Genomic DNA, 23,698 nt, shown 5'->3' on the forward strand with positions numbered 1-23,698 from the left:
TGCTGGGGTGCTGATTCCCATCTCTCTCTGACCACACATGGAGTGCTCTTCCAGTAAGCCCCACTCCAGCCCTGAACAGCTAGTAGCCCTCTTTAACGCTGGCAAGGGAGCTGGGGCCCAGGAGAAGGCTTCCAACACCCAGTCCCAGCCATGTGGGTTTCTGGTCAGGGTCCAGAACGCAAACATCTCCCTCCCTGACATAGACTCACTGCAGTAGAGACCGACCCTGTGGGGAAGCGGGAGAGACAGAGACTGACTCGGGGTCCAGAACCACAGATGTCCCTAGGAACACCTACCCTGCCAAGACAACAGACCCCTACCCCTGCCACCCCATCAAAAGACTGCCTTTGGCTCTAAGATGGAGACACATCCTGGTCCTGCCAGCCAGCCCCCACACCGCCTCGCACCAGCGCCCAGGCTCCACTGTTAATCACAACGGCACACCGAAGGCGAGGCGCATATTAAAAAGGCACTGCCTCATCCACCCGGAGGATTCCTGCTCTACTTTAAGCTCTCCAGACACACGCACAGATACAGCCTTCCTCCCCACTACCTTCATGCCCTGGCAGACGATCCAAAAAGTAAAGATTTCCTCATATCCAACTAGGAAGAAGAGGTCCAGGGCTTGGGAAGGCACAAATCCAGAATGCCAGGATTCAACCCCGATCGTCCAACATTCACAAGAGGAAAAAGGGGGTCAAGGTTCTCCCTTTGGGTTATGGCTCCCTGGATGACTGGGTGGTCTTACGCCTTTTCCTCCACGAAGGGAACGGCTTGCGGAATGGCCCAAGGAGAAACAACAGGATGGGGCAAGGGAAAGAGCCAGGACTCTGGGGAGAAACGAGTTTAGGAAGCCTGCCCATGGTTACCTGGGCAGTGGGTCACGCAAACGGGGCACCTCAGCAAAAGCACAAGGGACAGCTCGGCCGGGGGGAGGTTAAATGCTGTTGGAAGAACCCCAGGTTCAAAGGCCAGGAGCACCGTCTGCAGTCTCCCCCACCCCACTACTCGCTTACCTCGCCTGTAAAACGGGATGCCCTACCCCCTCGCAGAGAGCTGCAGGACTGAGATACTGAGAGTCAGGTGCGTACAGGTGGGCAGACTGAGACCCAGAAAGGTAAAGCCATTGCCCCAGAACAAACTGCAAGTCTCCACACACTTCGAGCCTTTTCTGCAACTGCAGAGTTAAGTTTCTTGGGACCAGATGCTATCATTACTCTGAGAAAGAGGCACTTAATCAGACCCACATTTGGGACTTATCTTTTTTGACCTCGGGACAAGGACCAGGCAAGACTCTGTCAAAGTCTTCTTAAATAAAATGGACCCAAGACTGAAGAGCCTTCAGCAGGGGAGGGGAGGATTCTGCCGTCTGTAGAGGGAGCCACACAGACAGACATGCTGGAGGGGCAGCAGCCGGGTCTGAGAGCGACAGCTCTGCCCTCGTCCTGGGGATCAACAGCCAGTCTAATAATGGCGTGAAGGTAGCAGGCGTCAGATCACAAAGGTCTGTGGATTTCCTCAACAGACGGACGCCGGGGACAGGAAGTGCACTTGCTGGAGGAGAGCTGCCCCACGGGCCTACAGTCTGCCGAGGCTGGGGTCAGCCCAGTCAGTCGCAGGTGCGGCAGGACCAGGCAGAAAGCCGTCACTGCCTGTGTGCTGAAGGAACAGATCTGAATGCCAGCCCCTAGGAAAGGGCCCTTGTGCGGATTTCTGATCTGCCCTTCATTCTGACCGCATTTCCAGATGCCTCGCTGGTGAAGGAGGTGGATGCTGTTCCTACTGTACTGGTGGGGAGCTGAAACTCCAATATGCCCAGGTGAGGTCCGCTAGTAACAGAGCTCAGGATGACAGGCTGGCACCCAGCCTCCTGGGCGGGACAGCCAACATGAACTCACAGCAGAATGAGTTCGTACTGCTGAGCCTGGCAGGAACAGAATCAGAAGCTCCTGAACATACAACCTGCCTCCTTACCTCCACCTCCCCTGTAAGCTCCCAGTGGGTAAACCAGGGAACAAGGAGTTGGGCCAGGTGGGCAGGACTAAGTGAGGTGGCACATTAAAGGGCCAGGCAGGGCCTGGTGCTTAGTTGGTGCCAGGCACATCAGTCCAACTGAAGGGTTAAGTACTAAAAAGCCAATCGATCTTGAAAACACCCAGAAAGTCTCCCGCACATCACTGCCACCAAGGCTGTGCTGAGCCTCTAAGACTCCCTTCTTGGAAGAAGAACACTCCCGGTGGCCCTTGCCCTTGGATGAGCTAGGAAGACCTAGCTCTACCCGGACCCCCAGCTTCAGAAAGGAACAGCCCCAGGACACACCCACACACATCCACACCGAAGGATCCTGAGTATTTACCCACACCAGGCACCAGGCAGGGCTTCACAGGCTCCTTTCACGGCATCCTTACCAGTGCCCAAGAGTCTGGGGCTACCTTCAACACCCAACTGTCAGATGAAGCGATGAGTTTCACGCAGGTTAGCTGACCTTCTCAAGGCAACCCATGTACCCACCCAGGCTGCATGACCTCAGAGCCTCTGGGAAGGATGGAACGCCTTCAGAGAGGGTGAGGGAGGGATGATGGATGAACTTCCAGGGGCCCCGGTGCTAGGCTTCTGCCTACTGCTCAGCCCAGATCCTAAAGCCAATGGGTCACATATCAATGGCAATAATAAACCGTCACTGAGCAGGAGCACGTGTTTCTCTGCAGAGTCCATCCCCATCAGAGCTCCAAAAATGGAGGCACTGTGATTTGCTAAATAACTGCTCCTCAGCATAGTGGAGGATACCAGTGCCCAGAGAGGTCAGGTCAGCTCCCCAGAACACGTGGTCCAGAAGCAACAGGGCGCTGTCTTGTTCCAAAGCCCCTGGTCACGGCCACTGCACCTGGTGATGCTCCTCTTCAGAGATCTCCAGACTTCCGTTACCCCATGACCCCCCCAACCCTGCACTGTATACAGACCTGATATGCAGACCTTCACCCGGGCAAGGAGCTCTTGGGGAGCCCAACACCTGGCAGGGAGCCGACACTTCATGAAAGCTGCACTTTCTAGCCACACTCTTACCAAGTGTGACCCCACCATTTTGGTATTAGTGAGCAGCCGGGGGCTTTGTTTATCCCAAGGCCTTCAGCTGGGGGAGGGAGCCTGTCTGCGAAAGGTTGGCTGTGGAGTTAATTTACGCAGAGCCAGGACACGAACCCAAACGCCACACTGTGGATCTCCTGCTATATCCCAGCTCTTAGAACAATACTCAGGGAGATGTGAGAGAGCCCCCAGACACCAGTCCAGCCCCCTGGCCCAGCCCAGACTTCTCAAAGGGCAGTTTCCTTTCAGGGCAGTGTGATCTCATTCAGGGGGGTCTATCCTGAACCACATAACGCCATGGCGTGTTATTATAGGATTCCACTGGAATTCTCTTCCTCCAACCTCTTCTGCTACAAGGGCTGAGGAATTTGACCCTTTTTTTTTTAAAGGAAGAAAACCCTCAGCGTGATTTGCACAGAAGGAAGGTGCAGGAGGGCCTACCCCCTCAGCCAACTATGAAGAAACAAAACAAAAACCCAGGGGGCTCCTCCACCCCCATGACAGGTGGGAGGATTTTGGCAGGGGTGACAGGGCGGAGGGAGGGAACAGACGCGGTGCTGGGACAGAAGACAACATGGCAAAGCAGCTCTCAGACATGGGGGTGATGGGGGGCATCCAGCTCTAAGAGATGCTCAAAGATCCAGGTCGGAAGGGAAAAAGGATAGACCAGCCCAAGCTCTTAATACATGAGAGGTGAAGGTGGCTGCTGACACACCAATCCGCAAGGACGGGATCCATAAACATCAGGGAACCAAGTAGGCTTACAACTCAGGGGAGGTCCCGAGGGAGGGGACACGCAGGGGTCCCCGGGGTGGGGGGATGTAAGGAGCACCAGCAAGAACTAGTCCGGGCCTCCTGGGTACAAGGGTCCTTCCGGAAGACGCTCCCCTTCCTCTCCCGGGAAAGGGAGTGGAGACCTGGGGCCAGGGGTCCCCGGTGGGGAGGCAGAGGCGGCCAGCAGCGGAGCTCCCGGGTGTGGGGCCGGCTCCGCGTTAGGGGGCGATCAAGGCCCGCAGAGCGGCTGGGTGCTTTGTTACTGAGCAAATCTCCCAGGCACTGACTGCTGATGCATAGCTAACAGGGCGGCAGACATTGATTTATGTTCAACTTTCCATTTCATCAGCGAGAGTTATGGCGCGACACGCGGAGTTCACGTTTTTCAGAGGGGCGGAGTGGCAGCGCGAGTGTGCAGACACAAACACGCCCGCACGCGTACACATAGGCACACGCGCCGGTCAAGGCCGCAACTTTGTTTTCCCCTTCAGGAGGGAGGGCGAGGGGGCCCGGCGGCCGGGCACGTCAGGAGTAACCTTTTGTCCGTGGTTGCTAGGAGCCCCGGTGCGGTCATCGGCCGACGTTAGGCACCAGGCTGGCTGCCGGGCGGGGCGGGAGCACAGCCTGACCTTTGTGGAGGCGGTGCTGGCAAGAAAAGGCTTTTTTCCTTCTCTCCTGCCCCAGCCTTTCCACCCAGGCCAGGCAATTGTGCAGGGAGGCCTGCATGTGGGTCCACGGTGGGGAGGGGGGACAGCCCAGGCGACAGAGCTTCTGAGTGGCCGGAGGCTTACAAAGTCCTCTGAAGCACCTAAGGCCCAGAGAAGGGAGGATGGCTCTCCAAGGACACAGTTTGGCAACACAGTTTGACTCAAATCAGGGCTTCCAACATCCAGGGCAGGGGTCTTCAGGCGTAAAGCCGGCTGCTAGCTTCCCAGGAGCCAGAGGAGGGGTGCTGTGCTGCGCAGCGCTTGGAACAGGTGGGACTGGGGTGGGAACAGCTCAAGGCCCAGCAGTTGGGGTGCCCCGCCTCCTCTCTAATCCTTCTCAGCGGGGGTGACCCTGCCTTCTGTCAGTCTGGAGGCAGACAGCAGGGTGAGGGGCGGGGAGGAGGGGGGTGCTTCTGTCCCCTGGAGGAACCAGTGCACTCGCCCCTAACACAGCATCTCTGTCCTCTTCTCCCACAGACGCCCTCCTGCCCACAGCAATGCAGACAGGGCGAGGGGTGGGGGCCAGAGAATGGGGCCCAGAAAGGGAGGGCATTTGCTCCCCAACAGACAAGGATGCCCATTCAAAACTCTAGGCCTACCGCCTGGTCCAGGCCCGTCTTCCCTGAGCAGCTCTCCGGCCAACGTGGGCCTTGTTTTCTTCATCCAGAGTGGGAATGCTGTTAGCTGCCAGGCCTACCTCACAGGGTCCAAAGGGAACCCCTTTTCTAATCTAGAGAGCACTCTACCGACAGCTACAAGAGGGGGTCAGACAGTTCCACTTTAGGACCTGAGAGCACTGGCTGGGAGCCTCGAGGAGCAAAGGGGGCAGACACAGGACCACGTATGGGGCCCCTCCCCTTCGAAAGTGGAGGGTCTGATAGCATAGGAGGAGCTGACAGCCTCTCACTACCTTGGGCCCCTGGGCATCCTCCTAGCTTGGCTTCCTCCCCACCCCCACATCCAGCAAGGGGCTATGGTTCAGGCCAAGGAGGCGCTGGCCACTGCATTCGGTCACCACTCCAGCCCAGACCCTGGCCACCCCCTCCCTGCCCCCACAGGGGACCACAGCCTGGAACCCACACTTCTACAATAGCCAGCCTGCCACAAGCACAATCCCTCCAGGCCACTGGGGGTCTTCCTGGAACCCGGCACTCCCCTTCTTAGGAATCCTCCATGGCCCCCCTGTCTTTAGGTGAAAGTCCTTTGAGTGTCTATCCGGGCCTCTTACCACCTCAAACTTGCCCTTTCACACTCATGTCCTGGCACACTGCCCCACCCCGTCAATGGCAAATGCCTCCTGCTCAGGCCTCCTAAGTAAGGGCCCCAGAGGAAGTTTCCCGGATGGACCCCAGGCTAGGCCAGCTGCTCCTTCCCCTGCCCTTGCCTCCACCAGACTGCGGGCCCCTGGAGGGCAGGTCCAAGGCTGCCTCGTTAGTCCGCACTGCTCGCCAAGCACTAGGTGACTGGGAGGTCACGGTGCCCTTGGAGACCACGTCTGGCCAATGGACGAAAGGATGATTAGCAAGTCTGCCAAGCCTTTAGGTCCTGGCCTCAGACTCACCATCTATCAAACAGGGATCCGAGCCCCCACCCATCGAGCCCTCCCGGGCAGCAGGCTTTGAAAACCACACAAACAAGGTGGCTTCTTTCTTTCCAAGCCTCCCCTAGTCCCGCCCTGGCCCTAGTCAGCAGAGAGGTCTTTCCTGCTGCTGCAGCTTTCTGGCAAGGAAGGTCAGCTCCCTGTGCTGCTGCCTGCTTCCCGCCAGAGAGGAAGGCAGGAAATGGACAGCACTCGGCCCAGCTCTTGGGCGCTGCCTGAGCTCCCGCCGACGGCCTGCTCTCACTTACCGGGCTTTGATCCTCCCTGGAAACACACCATCCTACCCCAAGGCGCTCAGTCCCCAGGGCTCTCTACTGAGCACAGAGTCTACTTGGTTACCACCAGTGCCAAGGCGCTCTCTACTTTGTTAAATTATCAGGTGGAAGAACCATCTTCCACGCAAAGACTCAAATTGGCCTCCCTCTTCCTTCCTTCGAAGGATCTGAGATCTAAGGGCTGAAGCCTTGCAGGGGCAGGTCTGAGTATCTTCCTCTTTTTCTAAGATTTATTTATCTAAGTAATCTTTATATCCAACGTGGGGCTCGAACTCATGACCTTGAGATCAAGAGTTACATTCTCTTCCAACCGAGCCAGCCAGGTGGCCCAGGTCTGCGAATCTTCTATATGGCTAAACTTCAGATACTTCAAGTCACTCATCAGAGCCCTCCTGAGGCTGCTTCTCTCCCAGAGAAACCCCCAGCTCCTTCTGCAGGAAATGAGGAGAGAAGCGCTCCCTATCATCTCAATAGGAAAGGTCCAAGGTCACGTGTATCTGTCCTTCTTATTTTTGGATCATTTCTTAGGTTTCTGAGGTATACACATCATACACTCCTTCTCCTACCCCCCCCACCCCCACTGATGGGGAGGGTTCTCTGCAGGGAGGCCTCAGACAGGAGTGGACTCAACTGGCAGGAATAAGAACTCCTTAGAGTGAGGGGGGACATGTCAACCCCTACTGTGCCCCCACTACGATGGAAATTATCTGGGGAAGCTCAGAGCGGAACAAACTGAACTTCTGGCGAAGGGAACTGGGTCCCGTAGGACTGTCTTTCTCAGAGAAGCCTCTGTCTTTAGCCCTTTGACCTCGGCTGGGTCTCTGCAATACCAGACTCCATCATCAATGTGGTCAGTCCCCAAGTTCATGCCCCCACAGAGCTGACAGAGCACAGCAGGCACAGAGTTAACTGTCCTGGAACACAGACCAGGGTGCTCCACTGGCTCCCACTACCCCCAGACAGGGCCCATGGTCCTTAAAAAGGTCCATCAAACACTGCCAGAAAACTCTCCAGTCGCCCACTCCTACTGAGCACCTACCTATCACCCACCTCACTCTAGACGCCATCCCAGACTGCACTGCCTCCAGCAAGCCCTTGAGCAGGCAGGTCTCTCCATTTCTTGCTACAGGTATGGGTTTACCTGTCTGTCTCTCTGGTAAGTTGGGTGCTTCCAGGGGACAGACGATGAAGGAACAGTTCTGGCCCAGAGTCAAGCCCCCTGTCCTCACAGAGGGGGCCGATAACTATCACTGACCACACTCCCGCCTGCCTCTGGGCCCCATCCTATATCTATAAAGTGAAGTCTACACTAGATCACGGATGGCAAACAGTGAGTCATGTACTACTGTTTATATCCCCATGTTCACGGCAGACATTGCCAATCAGTATCTGTTGAGCCTGGACATGGCTACTGAATGATTCCCAGCGCAGTGTCCTAGCAGACAGAACAGAAACACTGCCTGCTTTTGAGAGAAGAGGGCAAGGGTTTCTCTTTCTCCTTCCGTTATTTCCCTCCTTTTCCTTTGTCTCTATTCTCTCTTCTTCCTCTAGGCAATCAGAAATGTATCTGACTGGTGTGAAAGAGCACTAGGATCCGGGACCAGCAAGCACAGGTTTAGACTCTGATGAGAGCCCACAGCTGAGAACTCTGGGCAGGTCATTCACCTTTCTGAGTCTCCCTTTGCCAGTCAGCCCTACCACCTCTGCAGAAAGGCTATGATCAGAATGAAAGTACACTGCATGTCTAAAAACACTACATAACTGAAAACAATCGCTGGAATTTAAAACAAAACAAGAACAAAAACAGCTTGTACTCAATGCTCCCGTCTTCGTGACCCCTGCCCTCCCGCAATTCCCCAGCTCTGGACCTAGAAACCCTCATTGGATGGTGCCTCCCTTAGAACCACCTTAGGGCCAAGGAACTGGGGGCCCACCCAGACCAGCAGGCCCGGCCAAAACCAAGCTGAGCCTGCCAGATGTACAGCCCAACTGACTTAAGCTGCATGGAAAAAAAAAAAAATGCCACTGCTTGATTATGTAAAATCCATCTGGATCCAAAGCAGAAAATCCAAGTTGGAAAGGCCCTCAGAGACCATCTGGTCCACCCGGCTTCATCTACTAGTGAGGAAACTGGGGCCCAGATATGGGGAGCCCCTCGCCCAACGTCACTCAGCAAGTACGTGGACAAGCAGGGGATTGGGGCAGGTGTCCTCAGGCTACCGTCCTTTGTATCCTTCCCCACTGCAGAATACCACCTCTGGCCCCTCCGAGCCTGGTCAGAATGAAGATCCAGAGCTTTAGGGCTGGCTGGGCTCCACTGCTGGTAATATGAGCAACGCAAATAAATAGTTCAAACATTTCCTGGGCCCCTGGTGCATGCCAGATGCTGGCAATACCAAGATTAAGGCCCTCTTTTTATAAGGAAAGCGCAGAATCAGAAGACTCTTGCTAAGTTCTGCCATAACCTGAAGAACCCCAAAATAGTCCCCAGTACTGTGAGGCATGGTCAGGTTGGGTCCCAAACCACCTCTCTACCAGCCCTCAACTTGCTACCAGGGACGTCTCATGCCACAGGACCAGGGCACTGTCCACCTTTGAAACCTCAACACCAAATAAGATAGTGTTTCCATACAAAAGCAAATGGATGGAACCCAATATGTGGTTGGCCAAGCCTTCTGACCCTGGGAGTGGCCCTGCAGCCTGGCAGTGTAAGGAAGCTCCCCTGTGTTGGGAAGGGCTGGAATAGGGGTAGACAGCTGCTCCCTCCCACCTACCCTGGAGGCCCCATAGGCTTCTATATTTAGCACCAACTAGAGGCCCCATCTGAAAACGGGGTTGGCCACCTTGGGGCAGGGTCTGGTCAAAGCTGGAACAGCAAAGCCAGGCCGGTTCCTTGGTACAAAGACCTCGCGCATCAGAGCTGCCTGCCCAGACGGTGGCCAAGCAGGGGAAGAAGCGCAATTGTTGGCAGCAGATAAAACCCGATACCATCTCTATTTCCCTTCTGATATCAGAGTGGCCGCCTGCAAGATGAGCGAGGGGCAGGGCCAGCAATCAATAGCTAATATTCCCATTGCATGCTGGCCTGCTCCGGAAATGGGCAGTCACCACCTCCTTCCAGAGATACCCTTTCCCCTCAGCAGTACTCTAGCCTGAGGAGTTCAGCATCACCACCAGGAAGCATCTTCGTCAGACATGATGCCTTCACCTCAGGGGGGCAGGGGTAGACAGAGCTGCCCAGAGCCACCCCGGAAGCAGACAGTCCGGGGCACACAGGTCCCTGCTTAGTGTTGTCCCTGCCCACCTCAGCCCCTGCCAACTGATCCTGATTGGGGATCAGAAAAGACCTCCAGTCAAGAGGATCCAAAAGTTACTTCTGTTTGATGGTGGCTGGAAGTGGCCAAATAAGGACAGGAATCAGTCTGGACTTTCTGACCACACACCCCTGAACGTCACAGGGGAGGGCCCAAGAAGTATGTCTGGAATTAGGCCTTAACCATGGACAATTATACCAAAGCAGGAAGTTAAGAGCTGCCCACATATCAAGCAAACTTTGCCTTGCCCCAGACTCAGGCCAAAATAGAAGTCAATGGCCTATTTAAAAAAATACAGCTGGCTATTGTCCACCTCTTCCCATTACAGTGGCCTGCACTAGGTGCTCAGGTGCCAGCAAGCAGCCTCAACAGGCATGCACACAGCGGGAGGCTGGTGCCCAGGGCTCTGTCCACCAGACAGGAAAGTCACAAGTGCACTGTATCAAGGGTATCACGTGTGAGGATGTGTAAGCCTGGGAAAGAAGTCCCCAAGCAGAACTAAACACCTGTAAGAAAGTCCACCAATCAGGAACAGGACATCTGTCTGCAGTGGCCAGGAAGAGTACTGTCCCTCCGCATGGGTGACCACCCCGGACAGTAGCCCCTTGGGTTTCCCCTCTGGGGAAAGGGCGGAACCCCACCTGGCTTCTTTCTTTCCTGGGTCTGCAGGTTTCTAAGCACTCGAACTTCTCACTCCAGAGTCTGGCCCCTCTTCCCGATGCCTTAACCCAAGCCAAGCCCCAGGCGATGCCTGGTCTGGTCTAACCTGGAGCCTGCACACTCATTTCTGAGGCTGTACCCATTTCCACCACAGGGCAAGGCTCCAGTTTGGACAGCATGCTAGAAATGTACATAGATCTATGTGTGGCCATCCAAAGCCCTCAACCGCCATCCCTACATCGCTCGCACTCCCTCTCCCACCATCTTAGTGGACAACCCACTCTTTCTGTTTTATGGGCAACACCTAAATTTCACTGATTCCCATCTTGACTGGTGAGCAGTCTGTACAAACCCTTCTCTCCTGGGGGTCAAGATCAACCGAAATGTGAAATCTTACAAAGGAGAAGTAGTCATCTGGTTCATCTCCCACCCAGGGGAAAAAAAAACCCTTAACATCTCTAAGAGGGGCCTGTACCCCCCCCTTTGCTCAGACGTCTTCAGTAACGGGAAGTCCCCACCTCCGGCAGCCTGGGTCTCATTGCTGGATGAACAAGGTATGAGATTCTGGCTCATGCCAAGCAAAAGTCTCCTTGGACTTTACCTCAGCGCTCCCAGTTTTGAATTTTTGGGCTTCACGGAGAGATCCTGGCCTTGTTTTCTATACAATAGTTCTTTCCATATTCTTCCCTGAAAGTGCTAGCCTTTCAAAGGGGTGGGGGACACTGGCAGAGTCTCAAATCCAGCCACAGACAGGTTTCAAAGCATGAAGTGTTCCATTCAAGAGTTTCCTCAAAGGGGTGCCTCGGGGGCTCAGTTGGTTAAGCATCCGACTCTTGATTTCGGCTCAGGTCATGATCTCATAGTTGGTGAGTTCAAGCCCCGCATCAGGCTCTGCGCTGACAGTGCGAAGCCTGCTTGGGATTCTCTCTTTGCCCCTCCCCCATTCGCTCTCTCTCAAATTAAACAAATAAAGAACAAAATAAAAGAACTTCATCAAAGCGGTTCCGTCCAGCACTGAATGCTGATACCTCTCGAAGATGGCATTCCCCAGCCTCAGCCTGGTCAAAATGGGATGAGTCCGCCCACCAACCCCCCACCTCCTAGAGGCCTGCAGGGATAGGAGGAGAAAGAGGAGGCACAGAGGGGAGGGCAGCCACACCCAACCCCAAAAGAAGATGAAGCCCCCAGAAGCTGACAAGGTGTCTTTGGGGTAAGGCCTGGCTCTGGCCCCACGTGGGACCTGCCCCTGCCTCTGGCGGGCGGGGCACAGGCCCAGATGCTCGAGGGACGCGGGCTGTGATCGCACTCGGAAAAAATCAAGTGGTTAACCAGAGGGAGAGGATTCTGAGACCTGCCAGGATGGTGGGTTTTTTTGTTGTTTTTAGATTACGCCTCTCAGGTTTGTAGTTTGGACAGGCAAAGTAAACAACGACAATGACAGCAGCAACAAAACAGAAACAAAGAACAGTTTTCTTGTTTAAAAATTTTTTAAAAAATTTAAAAAAGCCTTTTGTTATCAAAGACAGCTCTCCACGGACTTGGAAACGGCCCCGCCGCCTCCCCGACCAGGGGCAGGCTGTGTCGTGACTGCAAAGCTGGCGTGAAGAAAACAAGCTCGAGCAGAAGTGACACAGCACGTGCAGAGGGGGCCTGCTCTCCTCATCTCTTTTCTCCCCTCCTCGGTGTTTGCAGCGGGGGGTGGAGAAAGGGATAGGAAGCGTCTGAACCAGCATACAGCAACTGTATTTAGACCATGGCAAACTGAGCTAGTACTTACTTCTCTCTCCCTCCCTCCCGCCCGGGGCCTGGCTGGGAGTGGAAGGAGCACAGGACCCAGGGGGCCCAGCAACGTACCTGAAAGAAACCTGGCGGGATGGGGCCTCCAGGCATCCCATCGTTGGGGGGAATGTTGCCAAGCACGGGGCTCGGGGCGGCGGCTGCGCTCTGTGGAGACAGGGAGGCAGAGAGTTAGTTAGGAGGCTGTACCCACCTGTTAAAAGACCCGGAGCTCTGACCCCAGCCCCCAGTTCTCCCTGTCTGTCCATGTCTTCCACAGACCAGGCGTGTCTCTTCCTGGGCAAGCAATGAACTCACTGAGCCTCTGTTTCCTCATCTCTAAAATAGGAGAACTGTGTCCCCACTTCGCACACACACTGCAGAACAGTGGCGGCGGGGGGGCCAGCACCTGGCAGCCGTTGTGAATGGAGGTGGGGGCCCTGCCTTACCCACTCGGCTGCTTTATGAAGCCCCCGCAGGGTGGGGCAGCCAAGGTGCTTTGCAAATGTCCGTGCCCTTTCCAAGAGGCTGCATGCCATATAGAGTCGACCAATAAAGATCCACAACTTCATGAACAGACAGCCCTGTTGGGAAAAGCCCCCAGAAAGGTCGAAGGAAGGCAGGGGCATTTGGGGCCCCATCGAGGTCGTGGGTGCCACGGAAGATGAGGTGGGCATGCCCAATGCAAGGACTGAAGATGCTTTTCTTCTTAAATGCTGCTATTCGGGCATTTACCTGGTACATCTGCCTCAACAAACGCCTGCAGGGGGTGAACAGACGCCGTTCTCCCCAGCCTGGCCCCGTTCCAGACAATCTGTGTCCCACTTGCCATGTGGTCAGCGTGTCTTGAGCCAGGGCCCGCACGCACACAGGCAGGGCGACGCCAACATGGCAAGTCACGGGCCCAACACGTTCCCCCCACCCCATCCCCACAGACTCTAAACCTCCTAGGCACTCCCCCTGCAGGACACCCACCTCCCACCCCAAGGTTGCCAAACCCCACCCTCCCCCCAGGACTGAAAATCTGAGAACGAATCACCGCTGAGGGTCTCCCAGGGGTCTGACCGGTTGGTTCTCCGGGACCAAAGTCAGGAAACGGCCACCTCTTTTTCTCATACAAATGCAAAATTCACTTCTTCCCTTTCCTCAGCTGGGAAATAGGAACCAGAGCTCCTAACTTCCGACACAGATAAAAGGAAACGAGGTAATGTGCGAATCCCAGGAACACACAACATGCAGCAAGAGGGACAGACACCCCTGAGAATGTGCGGGTTGGAGCACTGTGACCTCTACGAGCAAAGGATGGCTGTGGCCAAGCCGCTGGGCCTTCCCGCACTCGGCTCCTATAAAAAGTGGGGGTCGCTGTTGTCCTGTCTGCTCATGGGGGCGGGGGGGAAGGGGATTATGGGCCAGGAGGGGCCATGTTCTGTAAGCCAGGAAGGCTTGGGAATCTGGAAGCGAGGAGGGCTCAGTATGGGCATGCGCTGGGGGTCTTAACCGATGCAGGTAAAGAGACTAGGGTAGGAATGGGCTGGCTGCTCCAGGCTCAGCTTTTCAAAATGATGTGCCCACCAGCAAGCAACCCTCTCTGTAATTCCAGAGGCTCCGCCGACCCTTCCTGTCATGTGCTCCAAGCCCCCTCAACACCGCAGATTTGGTCTTCCCACCTACCCGGGCGAGAGCCCCACGCAGGAGGAGGAGAGGTCGGCCTGCCTTGGCCTTGTCCCCCGCCCCGGTATTTTCCGGGTGAGGGTCACTGGGGGGAGTGTGCCAGGCTATCCATTAGCTGCACCGTTTCTGTTTGCTTGTGGTTGGTGGTTCTATGAAAATGCAACTTTTCAGGATTTACAGCCAACAGTCATTCCTCAGAAGCACGGACAGAAGTTTTTAAAAAAACAAGAAACAACTGAAACAAGGTATACAGGCACCTAGGTTGTCTTCAAGTTCTTTCAGCTTTACACTGAACTCCTTACTCCTTCAGGAACTTGTTTTGATACAGAATATAGATTTTACTCCTCAGGCAGCTGCCTCGGTACAATTTCACCCTACTCATTTGAAATCAGGAGGCAAACTTCTTACAAAGGCTTGGGTCTCTTTTTGCATTTTAATTCTGTCCTACATCTTAAAAAAAATTTTTTTTGTTTATTTTTATTTTTAGAGAAAGCCGAGGGGGGAGTGTGGCAGAGAGGGAGACACAGAATCTGAAGCGGGCTCCAGGCTCTGAACTGTCAGCACAGACAGAGCCGGATACAAGGCTCGAAGCCATGAACAATGGGATCATCACCTGAGCTGGTGTCGGGTTCTCAATAGACTGAGCCACCCATGCGCCCCAATTCTGTCCTCAATCTTTAACATTTCATTGTAATAACTGGAGTTTCAGGATGTATTTTACTTTCTCCTTCAATTCTTCAGTGTAAGTTTTCTGGCTTATTTTCACTTACCTATCCTTCCAAACACAGGTCATTTATAAAAGTCACCCCTCCTACCAAAAGAAAAAAGTTCTTATGGGGTGCCTGGGTGGCAACTTCAACTCAGGTCATGATCTCGAGGTTCCTGAGTTTGAGTCCCGCATCAGGCTCTCCTGTCAGCACAGAGCCCGTATCAGATCCTCTGTCTCCCTCTCTCTTTGCCCCTCTCCTGCTGTCTCTGTCTCTAAAAATAAAACACTTTTTAAAAAGTTCCTACACGTACACATACACACAAATACACAAATCTACACATATATACACATACAAATCTGAAGGAGAAATGACATGTTCCTCAGACAGAGGTACCCTCCTCCCAGGACATGGTCCTTCTCCAGTTGCTCACATCTCAGTGCAAGTCCCGCAGTCAAGCAGGGGGGGGGAGGTGGGAGGGCAATGACAATAATTAGCAGGAAGGTGGGAGTAGGTGACATGCTGGGAAAAACCAAAACCCCGTCTTGCTAAAACCAACTGAATGTTTTATTCAACAAACGTAGCGCCATCTTGTTTGTGGGATGAGGACAGGAAACGAGAGAGCTCCCAGCTGGCAAGCCCTGGGTGGTGTGCATGGTAGGAGCCACTGGGCCTAATGCTAGAAACAGGCTGGCTGCTCTCCCCCACCACCTCATCTTTCCCTGAACCCCCAGGTGGCTTCCAAGGTAGACACAAGCACCCCAACCAACAAATTTCTGCACTGAGAGCAGGCTCAGGACCACCCTCTCCCATCTGTCCTCCTCAGTCCAGACCTACTCTTCCCCAGCCTTCAGACCAGAACACAGCTTTGCTTCTACAGAAAGATCTGGAAAGCCTCACCAACTTGATTTCTTTAAATTAGCATTTATCATTTAGGATCCAGTGCTTGCTTATTATAGCACACAGCAAAGGAAAAAGAAAATCAGCCACCGTGTCTTGTGAAAGAATGTCAAGAGCACTTCCCCTCTCATTACACAGCCAAAGAAAACATGAGTTTTTAATGAGTCTAATATTATACAGAGGTATCATTATTTCACCAATTTAATTACTAGGCATTACATTGGTGTTTGCTACCTTGGTAGTTGCAAAATGGCATCACTGATATTCTGCCTACTTTTTTTGGATTACCATCTTGTGAAATGGTCTGTAGATCTACTTTTATGGTAAAATGTTCATTTTCTCTGCTTTTTGTATATCTGACTTTTCTTTAATGATATATAAGAGCTCATTATATTTTCTTAAATTTTTTTTAATGTTTTATTTACTTCTGAGAGAGAGAGAGAGAGAGAGAGACAGCATGAGCAGGGGAGGGTCAGAGAGAGAGGGAGACACAGAATCTGAAGCAGGCTCCAGGCTCTGAGCTGTCAGCACAGAGCCCGACACGAGGCTGGAACCCACGAACCAGGAGCTCATGACCTGAGCCAAAGTTGGACACTCAATTGACTGAGCCACCCAGGTGCCCCAAGAGCTCTCTATATTCTAAAGATATACAGATACTTTATAATTAAAAAAGCAACTTTATTTATTTTTGTTTTTAACATTTATTTATTGTTGAGAGACTGAGTGCGAGCAGGGGAGGGGCAGAGAGAGGAAGACACAGAATGCGATGCAGGCTCCAGGCTCTGAGCTGTCAGCACAGAGCCCAACATGGGGCTTAAACCCACAAACTGTGAGATCATGACCCGAGCTGAAGTCAGACGCTCAACTGCCCAAGCCGCCCAGGCGCTCCCCCCAAAAATAACTTTTTTAAGTGACAATTTGAACCTGGGAACAGGACTTCCAAAGTTCCCTCACGTGGAGATCTCATTTCCCTACAAAAATCAGAACAGAGTCAATGGTTCTAGGAACTGGGGGTGGGTGGTCCACGCGTCCTTTGAATGTCAGGGGCTAGGGGTGACCATGGTTCCAGAACATGGATGGTGCGATTCGCTGACATCTGGGTGGAAGACAGATGTTTGCTCTCCACCAGTGGAAGGAAGGCCATGTGAGCAATGATTACGGTGGCAGGACGCTGAGGAGACAAACTTGTATCATCCAAAGCCTCGTCCAGCGGCAAAACTAAGCAAAATAACTAACTTGAATTACGATACTTATCGCTATCCTTTGATTTTGATGCAAACATGTGCTCCTAACGGAAAACTTTCCAAAGGGCAGAAAAGTATAAAGCAGCAAATGAAAAGAAGCAACCTGTGTTAGAGGGCGACTAGAGGGTTAAGAAGTAACGGCTATTCACACAACCCAACCCAGTGGAGCCTTCCTCCCGCCCCGCACGCCTAGCAGCAGGGGCTGTTTTACCATCTTGAAGATGTGAGGCATACAGCAGGTGTTCAATAAATGATTACGACTTTTATTATTCAAAGGCCCACTCGAACCTGGCCATCTGGAGCCAGGCCTTTCTGGATTGCTAGGAATCGGCCTTTCCCTGCGGTTTCCAGCCCTGAGTTAGAGCTCCATTAAGGCACTCAGCAAAGCATCTCATGTGAGTTTTCTCTAAAAACACAAAACCCAACCCGAAAGCCCCTGACATCCACCGAGGCCTACAGCTGCTGGGGCTGTGGTGGGTTCAGGGATGGAGCCCTCTCGCTGGAGAGGGAGAGTAAAGAGCACTGGATCCTGAAGCCAGCGACCTCCGGGTGGGTTCGACCTCCGGGTGGGTTTGGGTCCTTGCCGGGAGCCTCAGTTTCCTCACGTGTCCAATGGAAGGGTTAGACATGACGATCTCCAGGGCCCTTCTTGTAGGCTGCCCTTCCCAGCCTGGTCCACACACCCAGAGGGCAGGGACTGGAATAAGCAGCTCTCCTGCAGGGGGCCAGTTCTCCTTCCCTGAGGACTCTGAATTTTAACTGCTCTGTTCACTACAGAACACTTAAGAGATCAAAGATGAAAAACCACCCAGAAACCTCTTTGTTATCAGAGCGTGCAGATAAAAGCCGATGACATTTGAGCTCCCCGCGCCAGACCCTCCTTACCAACATTTATCCACATATGCATACATACGTGGACTAAAAAAAGCAGAGTCAAATCAGGCATGCAGTTTGGTAACTCATGCATTTTTTATAAAACTAACTTTAAATTCTTTTCTAAATAGAAAACAGCCCTTGCACCGGGTGCCGTGGCCCACTCCAGCCAGCTGTCTCCACTGAGCCTCAGGGGTAGAGTCAACCTGGGAAGTTCAAGGTGCCTTCAGACAAGTGCTGGAGGCCCCTCGAGCTCCCCTGCAAAGTAGTGAATTTTTGCTCACGGCCTGGGCACCTTCTGGGGAGGCCTGACCCCACAACCTTCTCCTCTAAAGAGTAGGGTTGCTTTATGATCCTGTGGTGCTTACACAACCCCCCAGGCTCGGGGGTGCAGGGCAGCATCTCAGCCCGCCCATGTGCCCCAGACGCACGCCAGCTGGTCTCACACGTGCCATTCCGACCATGGGCATCCCTCACTGTCAAGTCTGGTTTCCAACAGGGACCACCTTTGCCAGTGCTGGACATCCCAATGCACCTTCGACGAGCCCACTCAACACCCCTGGAGTCCCAGATGTGGTGCTGGGCCCTCTCCTCACTCTGTCGCAAGAAGTCCCCTGCGGGTCCAGGAACAGCAGGGTCAGTTCAGAGGAAGCAGGGGACAAGCTCCCAGGAGGCTGCCGTCTCTTAGCTCACAGCATCTTGTGGGAGGCAACAAGCCTCATGCTTCCTTTCCAGAAGCGTGGGTCTCGGGGTGGGGGCATGGAGGGGATTCCCTACTAGGTATTATCTTCAACTGCACCCCGAGAACCCTAGTAATCCTTGCTCACAAACTAGCCGAGGACCACCCTCGCCCCCAACTTAAAACAATCTACACATGAAGCTCCTGGAAAATAGAATAAAAACAAACGCTCGGAGCGAACCGTGGGACTCGGGCCAGCTTGGCCAGCCCCTCCTGATTTACAAGGCTGCAAAGTGGAACTCCGTTCTGCAGAGCCCCTCCCTCCTCGCCCCACCCCGGTGCTCGGGTGTGTAGCAGCAGCCCGGGGCCCGCATGCCAAACCACCGAGGAGCGCTCTCCGCTGAAACTCAACGCGGGCCATGTGGCCAAGCACCTAGGATGCCACGGGGTGCGTGGTGTGCAGCTGGGAAACAGAGGTCACTCAGAGGAGCGAAGGCAGCCACGTGCTGCCTACGTGGGAAGGGCAAGCGAGAAATGAGGGTGTTTGTGGGATACTTGTGTCCGGGAGAGGGAGGGACACCTGCATGGACATCAGCAAGACAGAGGCTTCCGCAACCTTCACAAAATACTGGGGTGACCTGGGTCCCTCTGGGCTGAGTGTCCTACAGGGGATGACAATCTTCGCAGGACAGACAAACTGAAGATGTGGACGGGGGTGTAGAAAGAATGTCATCACCCAGGCAGAGAGGCCAGGACACAGAGAAGTGGGGCCCACAGAGGGAGGTGCCCAGGGAGAGGGCCTCTTCGTCCTATGCACACACCGCAGCAGAGAATCCGCCCTGGAGAACAGGGGATCAAAGTTCCCAGCTTGCAGAAAACGCAGAGCTGTTGCTGCGTGAAGAGACGGCAGCAGCAGCAGGCATTAAAAATAGGTTCAGATGACACACGGGAGTGAGTGACACAGGCGGATGTACCCTCTGGGTGCCGAGGGATGGCTCTGGGCCCAGCAGATGCCCTGAGCCACACGAAGCTTCTCCAGATCCGAGCATCAGAGTGAGCTGCCTTGGGAAGTGGTGGCCTCTGTTAACACGGGTGCCTCACAGTTGGGACACAGCAAGAGCACACCACAGATCCAAATATGTGAGCCTAACTCGTGCCCTGCCAACCCAGAGCCATGCGGACAGTTTCAACCTCAGTTTCCCAACTCTGTCAAAGGGAGAGACCCACTAGCTACCACTGCCTGGTGTTTCCCGGGGATTATTATGGGAGAGGAGCCCTGGGGTGAGCGTCCCGGGACCAGGGTTCCTGCTCTGGCTGCAAACCACCTACTGTGTGCCTCAGGCAAGCCTTCCTGCCCCGGCCTCTCTCTGCTCAGCTCCAAACGAGTTGGCTGAGGTCCTGTGGTTTCAAAGAAATGGTGGGCATCACGCTGAGCTCTCAGCTGAGCCAACTGAAAAGAAAAGGCCATGTGTAGGCAGAAAAAACCCTGACCTGCCACGGCCAGGCCACGAGGCCCAAGTGAGGGCTGTCCCCACACCAGCACTTCTTCCCAAGTCTCCTGGGGGAGGGAGCAAATGCAGGGACGCAGAAAGGGAGTGTGGAAAGAAGCAAGTGTCTTTCATCCTGACCCCAGAGATCAGGGGGGCGGAGGGGGCTGACCCCTCACGTCCCTGTGGAAGAGGTCCTTTCTGTTCACCAGTAAGGAAACGGAGGCGGAGAAGCTCAGTCCTGGGTCCAGAAACCTCAAAACTGGGTCTCCCCATGGACCCAGCAATCCCCAGAGAGTGTTGTGTGTGCTCTTTGACACTTGTGGAAAAAAGCGACAGACCATCACAAACACGCGGGGAGCACAGCGCGGTTCTCTGCATCTGTGAGCGCCTGCACGTTCTGCTCTTCTCCCTAAGCAGGCGGACTTAACCCTGCTCCGTGCAGCGAACAGGGACTGGCGTGGCCTTCAGCAAGGGGTGTGGTGGCGCCGGTGGTGCGTGTGTGCGTGGGAATGCACGACCTCGCTGAAGACTGCTGGATGTAATCGGCAAATCACCCTGAGCCCAGGAGGAGAAACAGGTAGGTGGGAGCTTAACCAGGTTACGAGTGCTTCACACACGTCAGACACACTCAGCAAACACGCGCTCCTGGGGCCACCGTGCCCGCCAGGGCGCCAGATGACAACACATGGCTCTGCCCTCAAGGTCTGGAGGATGAAATGAGCTGCGGTGACAGAGAACTGAGGGGTGGGAAGGTGCTCCGGGCGGACGCTGTGAGGCGGGGATTAGGGGGATCAGGGAGGCTTTAGGGAAGAGGTGGCACTCAAGCCAGGGCCTTAAAGGACGGCAGGACTCGAAGACGCGGGCGGTGATACGGACAGAGAGATTACTGCTGTCATCTCAAGCCTCCCTGGGAGGCAGGCTTCTGACAGCGTCTCCCTCGGAGCGCAGAGCCTGCCAGGCCTCCGCCTCCTCAGAGCTCCATCCCAGCCCGGTTTCCGGGGTGTGGGGGCCTGGGGCTTACTCACTTCCCCTCCTCCACAGGGGGGCTCTTCCGAAGGAGGGAAGTCAGCTGCCCTGGTAGGCCACTGGCTGAGCTCACCAGGCCACGCCGGGCACAGCTTATGCAGTTTCTCCCCTCCAGGCCCCCCAACAACCTAGCAGGGACACCAGATGAGGACGTCATGGGATGTGACCAGGGTCGCACAGCTCAGATGCGCAGAACTGGAAGTCAAGCCCAGATGTGCTAAAACCAGAGCCCGGTTCTCAGCCACGTCATGGCCTCTCTGGTCTCTGTTTCAAAGCTGATGCTTAAAGATGGCCCCCCAGTGAACAGAGAGTTGAGGTTTCGAGGCCCAGCCCTTCCACTCCAGAAGCTGGGGTACTTGGAACCCTGCTTTACCTTTCTGTAGAGGAAGGAGCCCTCTACCCTCTGCGGTGGCACAGGAAACCTAAGTACGACTCTCAGGCAACGGCTTCAGGCTGAGACAGGTGTTCGCACACGAAGTCCCTGGGCCAGCGACATCACCAGACAGAAAACAGACATGCTTAGTATCTACAAGTCCATGAGCCCAGAGCAGGCCACGGAAGGAAAGGGAGTCAGTGCTGTTGGAAGACAGCGTCTTCTGCTCAACAGAAGCCACTCTTCTGGAGGGCGGCCTCGCCCTACCCCATGTTAGAAAAATCTGATTTCATTTTATAAGAACCAAACAAAGGCACGCCAGTCAGAACATCTCCAAAAGGAGAACTGGCTTCCTTCCCTATGCTGAGAAGTCCATGGCCACCATTCCTCTGGGCCCTGCCGGCGCATCCCAGGGAGCACCCAGCTTCTTCTGGGAACGGATCAAAGGGGAGCGTGTGTGTGTGTGTGTGTGTGTGTGTGTGTGTGTGAGGTGGAGCTCCACATAATTAATACCTGGCTACATCATGGAGGCCAGCCAGGGCACCCTCCTCCGTGTGCAAACACCTCCTCAGCCGGGCCACATGGCACAGGGTGCGAGTGCCAGGCGTGTACACGCAAGACAGGGGAGATTAAGGGTTAGAGGTGTCCCTGCCAATGAACAGTACAGAGTGGATCAACAGCACACTATTTGTACAACGCCGATTTTCTCCTTAAAGAGAGATGAGCTTCGTGGCCCCAGTTTACACCATGAGCCGCGCCCCACCCCTCCGCCCCTCCACACACAGTCTTCAAGGAGCTACTTCCAACCGCAAACATGTCACAGGAGGCCAGTGACAGACGGCTCCTTAACAACAACACTGGCAGTTGCCTCTGCAAAGCGGAAAATTCCCTGGCGTGGACCCACACACAAGCTCAGTTCCAATGACAACTTAATCCTGCCAGGACTGAGGTGTGCGGGGAACAAAAAAAAAAAAAAAAAAAAAAAAAAAAAAAAACCNTGCTTCTCGAAACTTTTAAGTTTAAAAGAAATCACTAAAGGCATGACCCTCAGAACATCTTGCAAACATGGGAGCCCAGGCTTCATCCGGATGGCACAGTATTTGGTGGGGACAGAGGTGCCTGCCCTCGGCTCATCCTCTGCTGTGATGGGGCCAATGTGCAGTCTCCGAAGTTCACTGGGGTCCTCTGTCTCAAGTGCAGGGAAGCTGGCGCTTGGCTGGAAGGGTGTGCAGGGGAAGGGGCCGGGAGGGACGCCGGAGAGTGGCCCACCACTGCGGTTTGCATGGGCTCAGGGCTGAGCAGATGCTACCTAAGCCTTTAAAGCATGCACTAATTGCGCTAATTTAGCTAACAGTCTCTGTTCCGTCCCCCACCCCAGTCAACCAGCATCCTTTGGTACTGCCGGAGAGATGCAAGCTGTTGGCTTTAGTGTTATTTTGTCAGCCATTAAACGATTCATCGGAGTCATTAATTGATTTATGACTGCTGCCTGCTCAGAGGGTTTAGCAAATAAAGAATGATGTAGGTCACAACTCAAAGGGAATTGGACCAAACGACACCACGAGAAGCTGGGCACTTAGAGGGTCCACCATTGTCCACACGGGCACCCCTCCATGCCCAGCTGTCGGATGGGGGACAGCAAGGCTGGCTTTCCTGCCTGAAATCCAGGTGCCAGACTAGCTCCTGCGCAGGCGCTGCTGGTGCCAAAGATGTAGAAAGCAGAGAACCTTGTCCAGAGGCCCCTGGCAGCTGGCTCCCAGACGCCTGCCAGGCACGAGCACCAGCAACGGAGGTCAAGGGGGAGAGAAGCCTCCACTGGCCCGTAACCAGCGGGTGCTGGCTTGCAGTGGCTGGGCCTGGCGTCTCAGCCCCGCAGGACACTGGGGAAGCCAGGGAGGGAGAGGCCCCCGGCCAGGGCTCGACTCCTCCAAAAGCGACATGCCCCAGCCACACTCTCTCGGTCCCTGCACTGCCCGTAGGAGTGAAAGGACAGCAACTGTAGATGGTAACAGGTGCCTCCCAACGCCTGGTCTTCAGGACTGATCTCTGACCCTCTCGACAGTCCCGGGAGGTAGATGGCATTACTGTCCCTGTGCTGGAGGAGAACACAAGTTCAGAGAGCTGACGTGCTGCAGTTACACAGGCCAGGGAGCAGCGGTCCTGGGATTCGAGCCCAGGTCCACCTGACTTCAAAGTCCACGTTTCCTCCCCTCTACCATGCTCTTTAGCTGACGCAGCTCCACCTCAAAGATGACCCCAACAAAACTAGCCGGGCGAACAAGGGGCAGGGCAGCCCCCTTTCTCGGAGCCCAGGTGTCTCATTTATAAACCGACAAAGTTAAAGGGCGGCNNNGATGCAGAGGGGCCCAAGAGGTAGGTCAGGTGGACACCAAGCGCTGACTTGCTTCAGTCCCTGACACAGGAGCAGCGAGCGTTACAGAGCGAGGCAGGGCTGCCTCTTCCGAGCTCCCCCACAAAGGCATCTACAGATAATTGTGGGGGGGTCTATCAGGCATACAAGACAGGGCTTTCCTGCTAGTGCCCC

At 54.5% G+C, this 23,698-nt stretch overlaps 1 protein-coding gene across 2 annotated transcripts in view; it reads right to left on the reverse strand.

The window, feature by feature from the left end:
• SSBP3 (single stranded DNA binding protein 3) overlaps nt 1-23,698 on the reverse strand; it is a 157,716-nt gene that overhangs the window by 34,628 nt on the left and 99,390 nt on the right. For both annotated transcript variants that reach the window (XM_077779701.1, XM_077779700.1), the window contains exon 2: nt 12,269-12,358. In XM_077779701.1, the coding sequence (XP_077635827.1) occupies nt 12,269-12,304 (36 nt within the window). In that variant the 5' untranslated portion in view covers nt 12,305-12,358. The remainder of the gene's footprint in view (nt 1-12,268; nt 12,359-23,698) is intronic.

The sequence above is a fragment of the Crocuta crocuta genome, unplaced genomic scaffold, assembly GCF_008692635.1.
Source record: "Crocuta crocuta isolate KB4526 unplaced genomic scaffold, BGI_CrCroc_1.0 scaffold168, whole genome shotgun sequence".
NCBI lineage: Eukaryota > Metazoa > Chordata > Mammalia > Carnivora > Hyaenidae > Crocuta > Crocuta crocuta.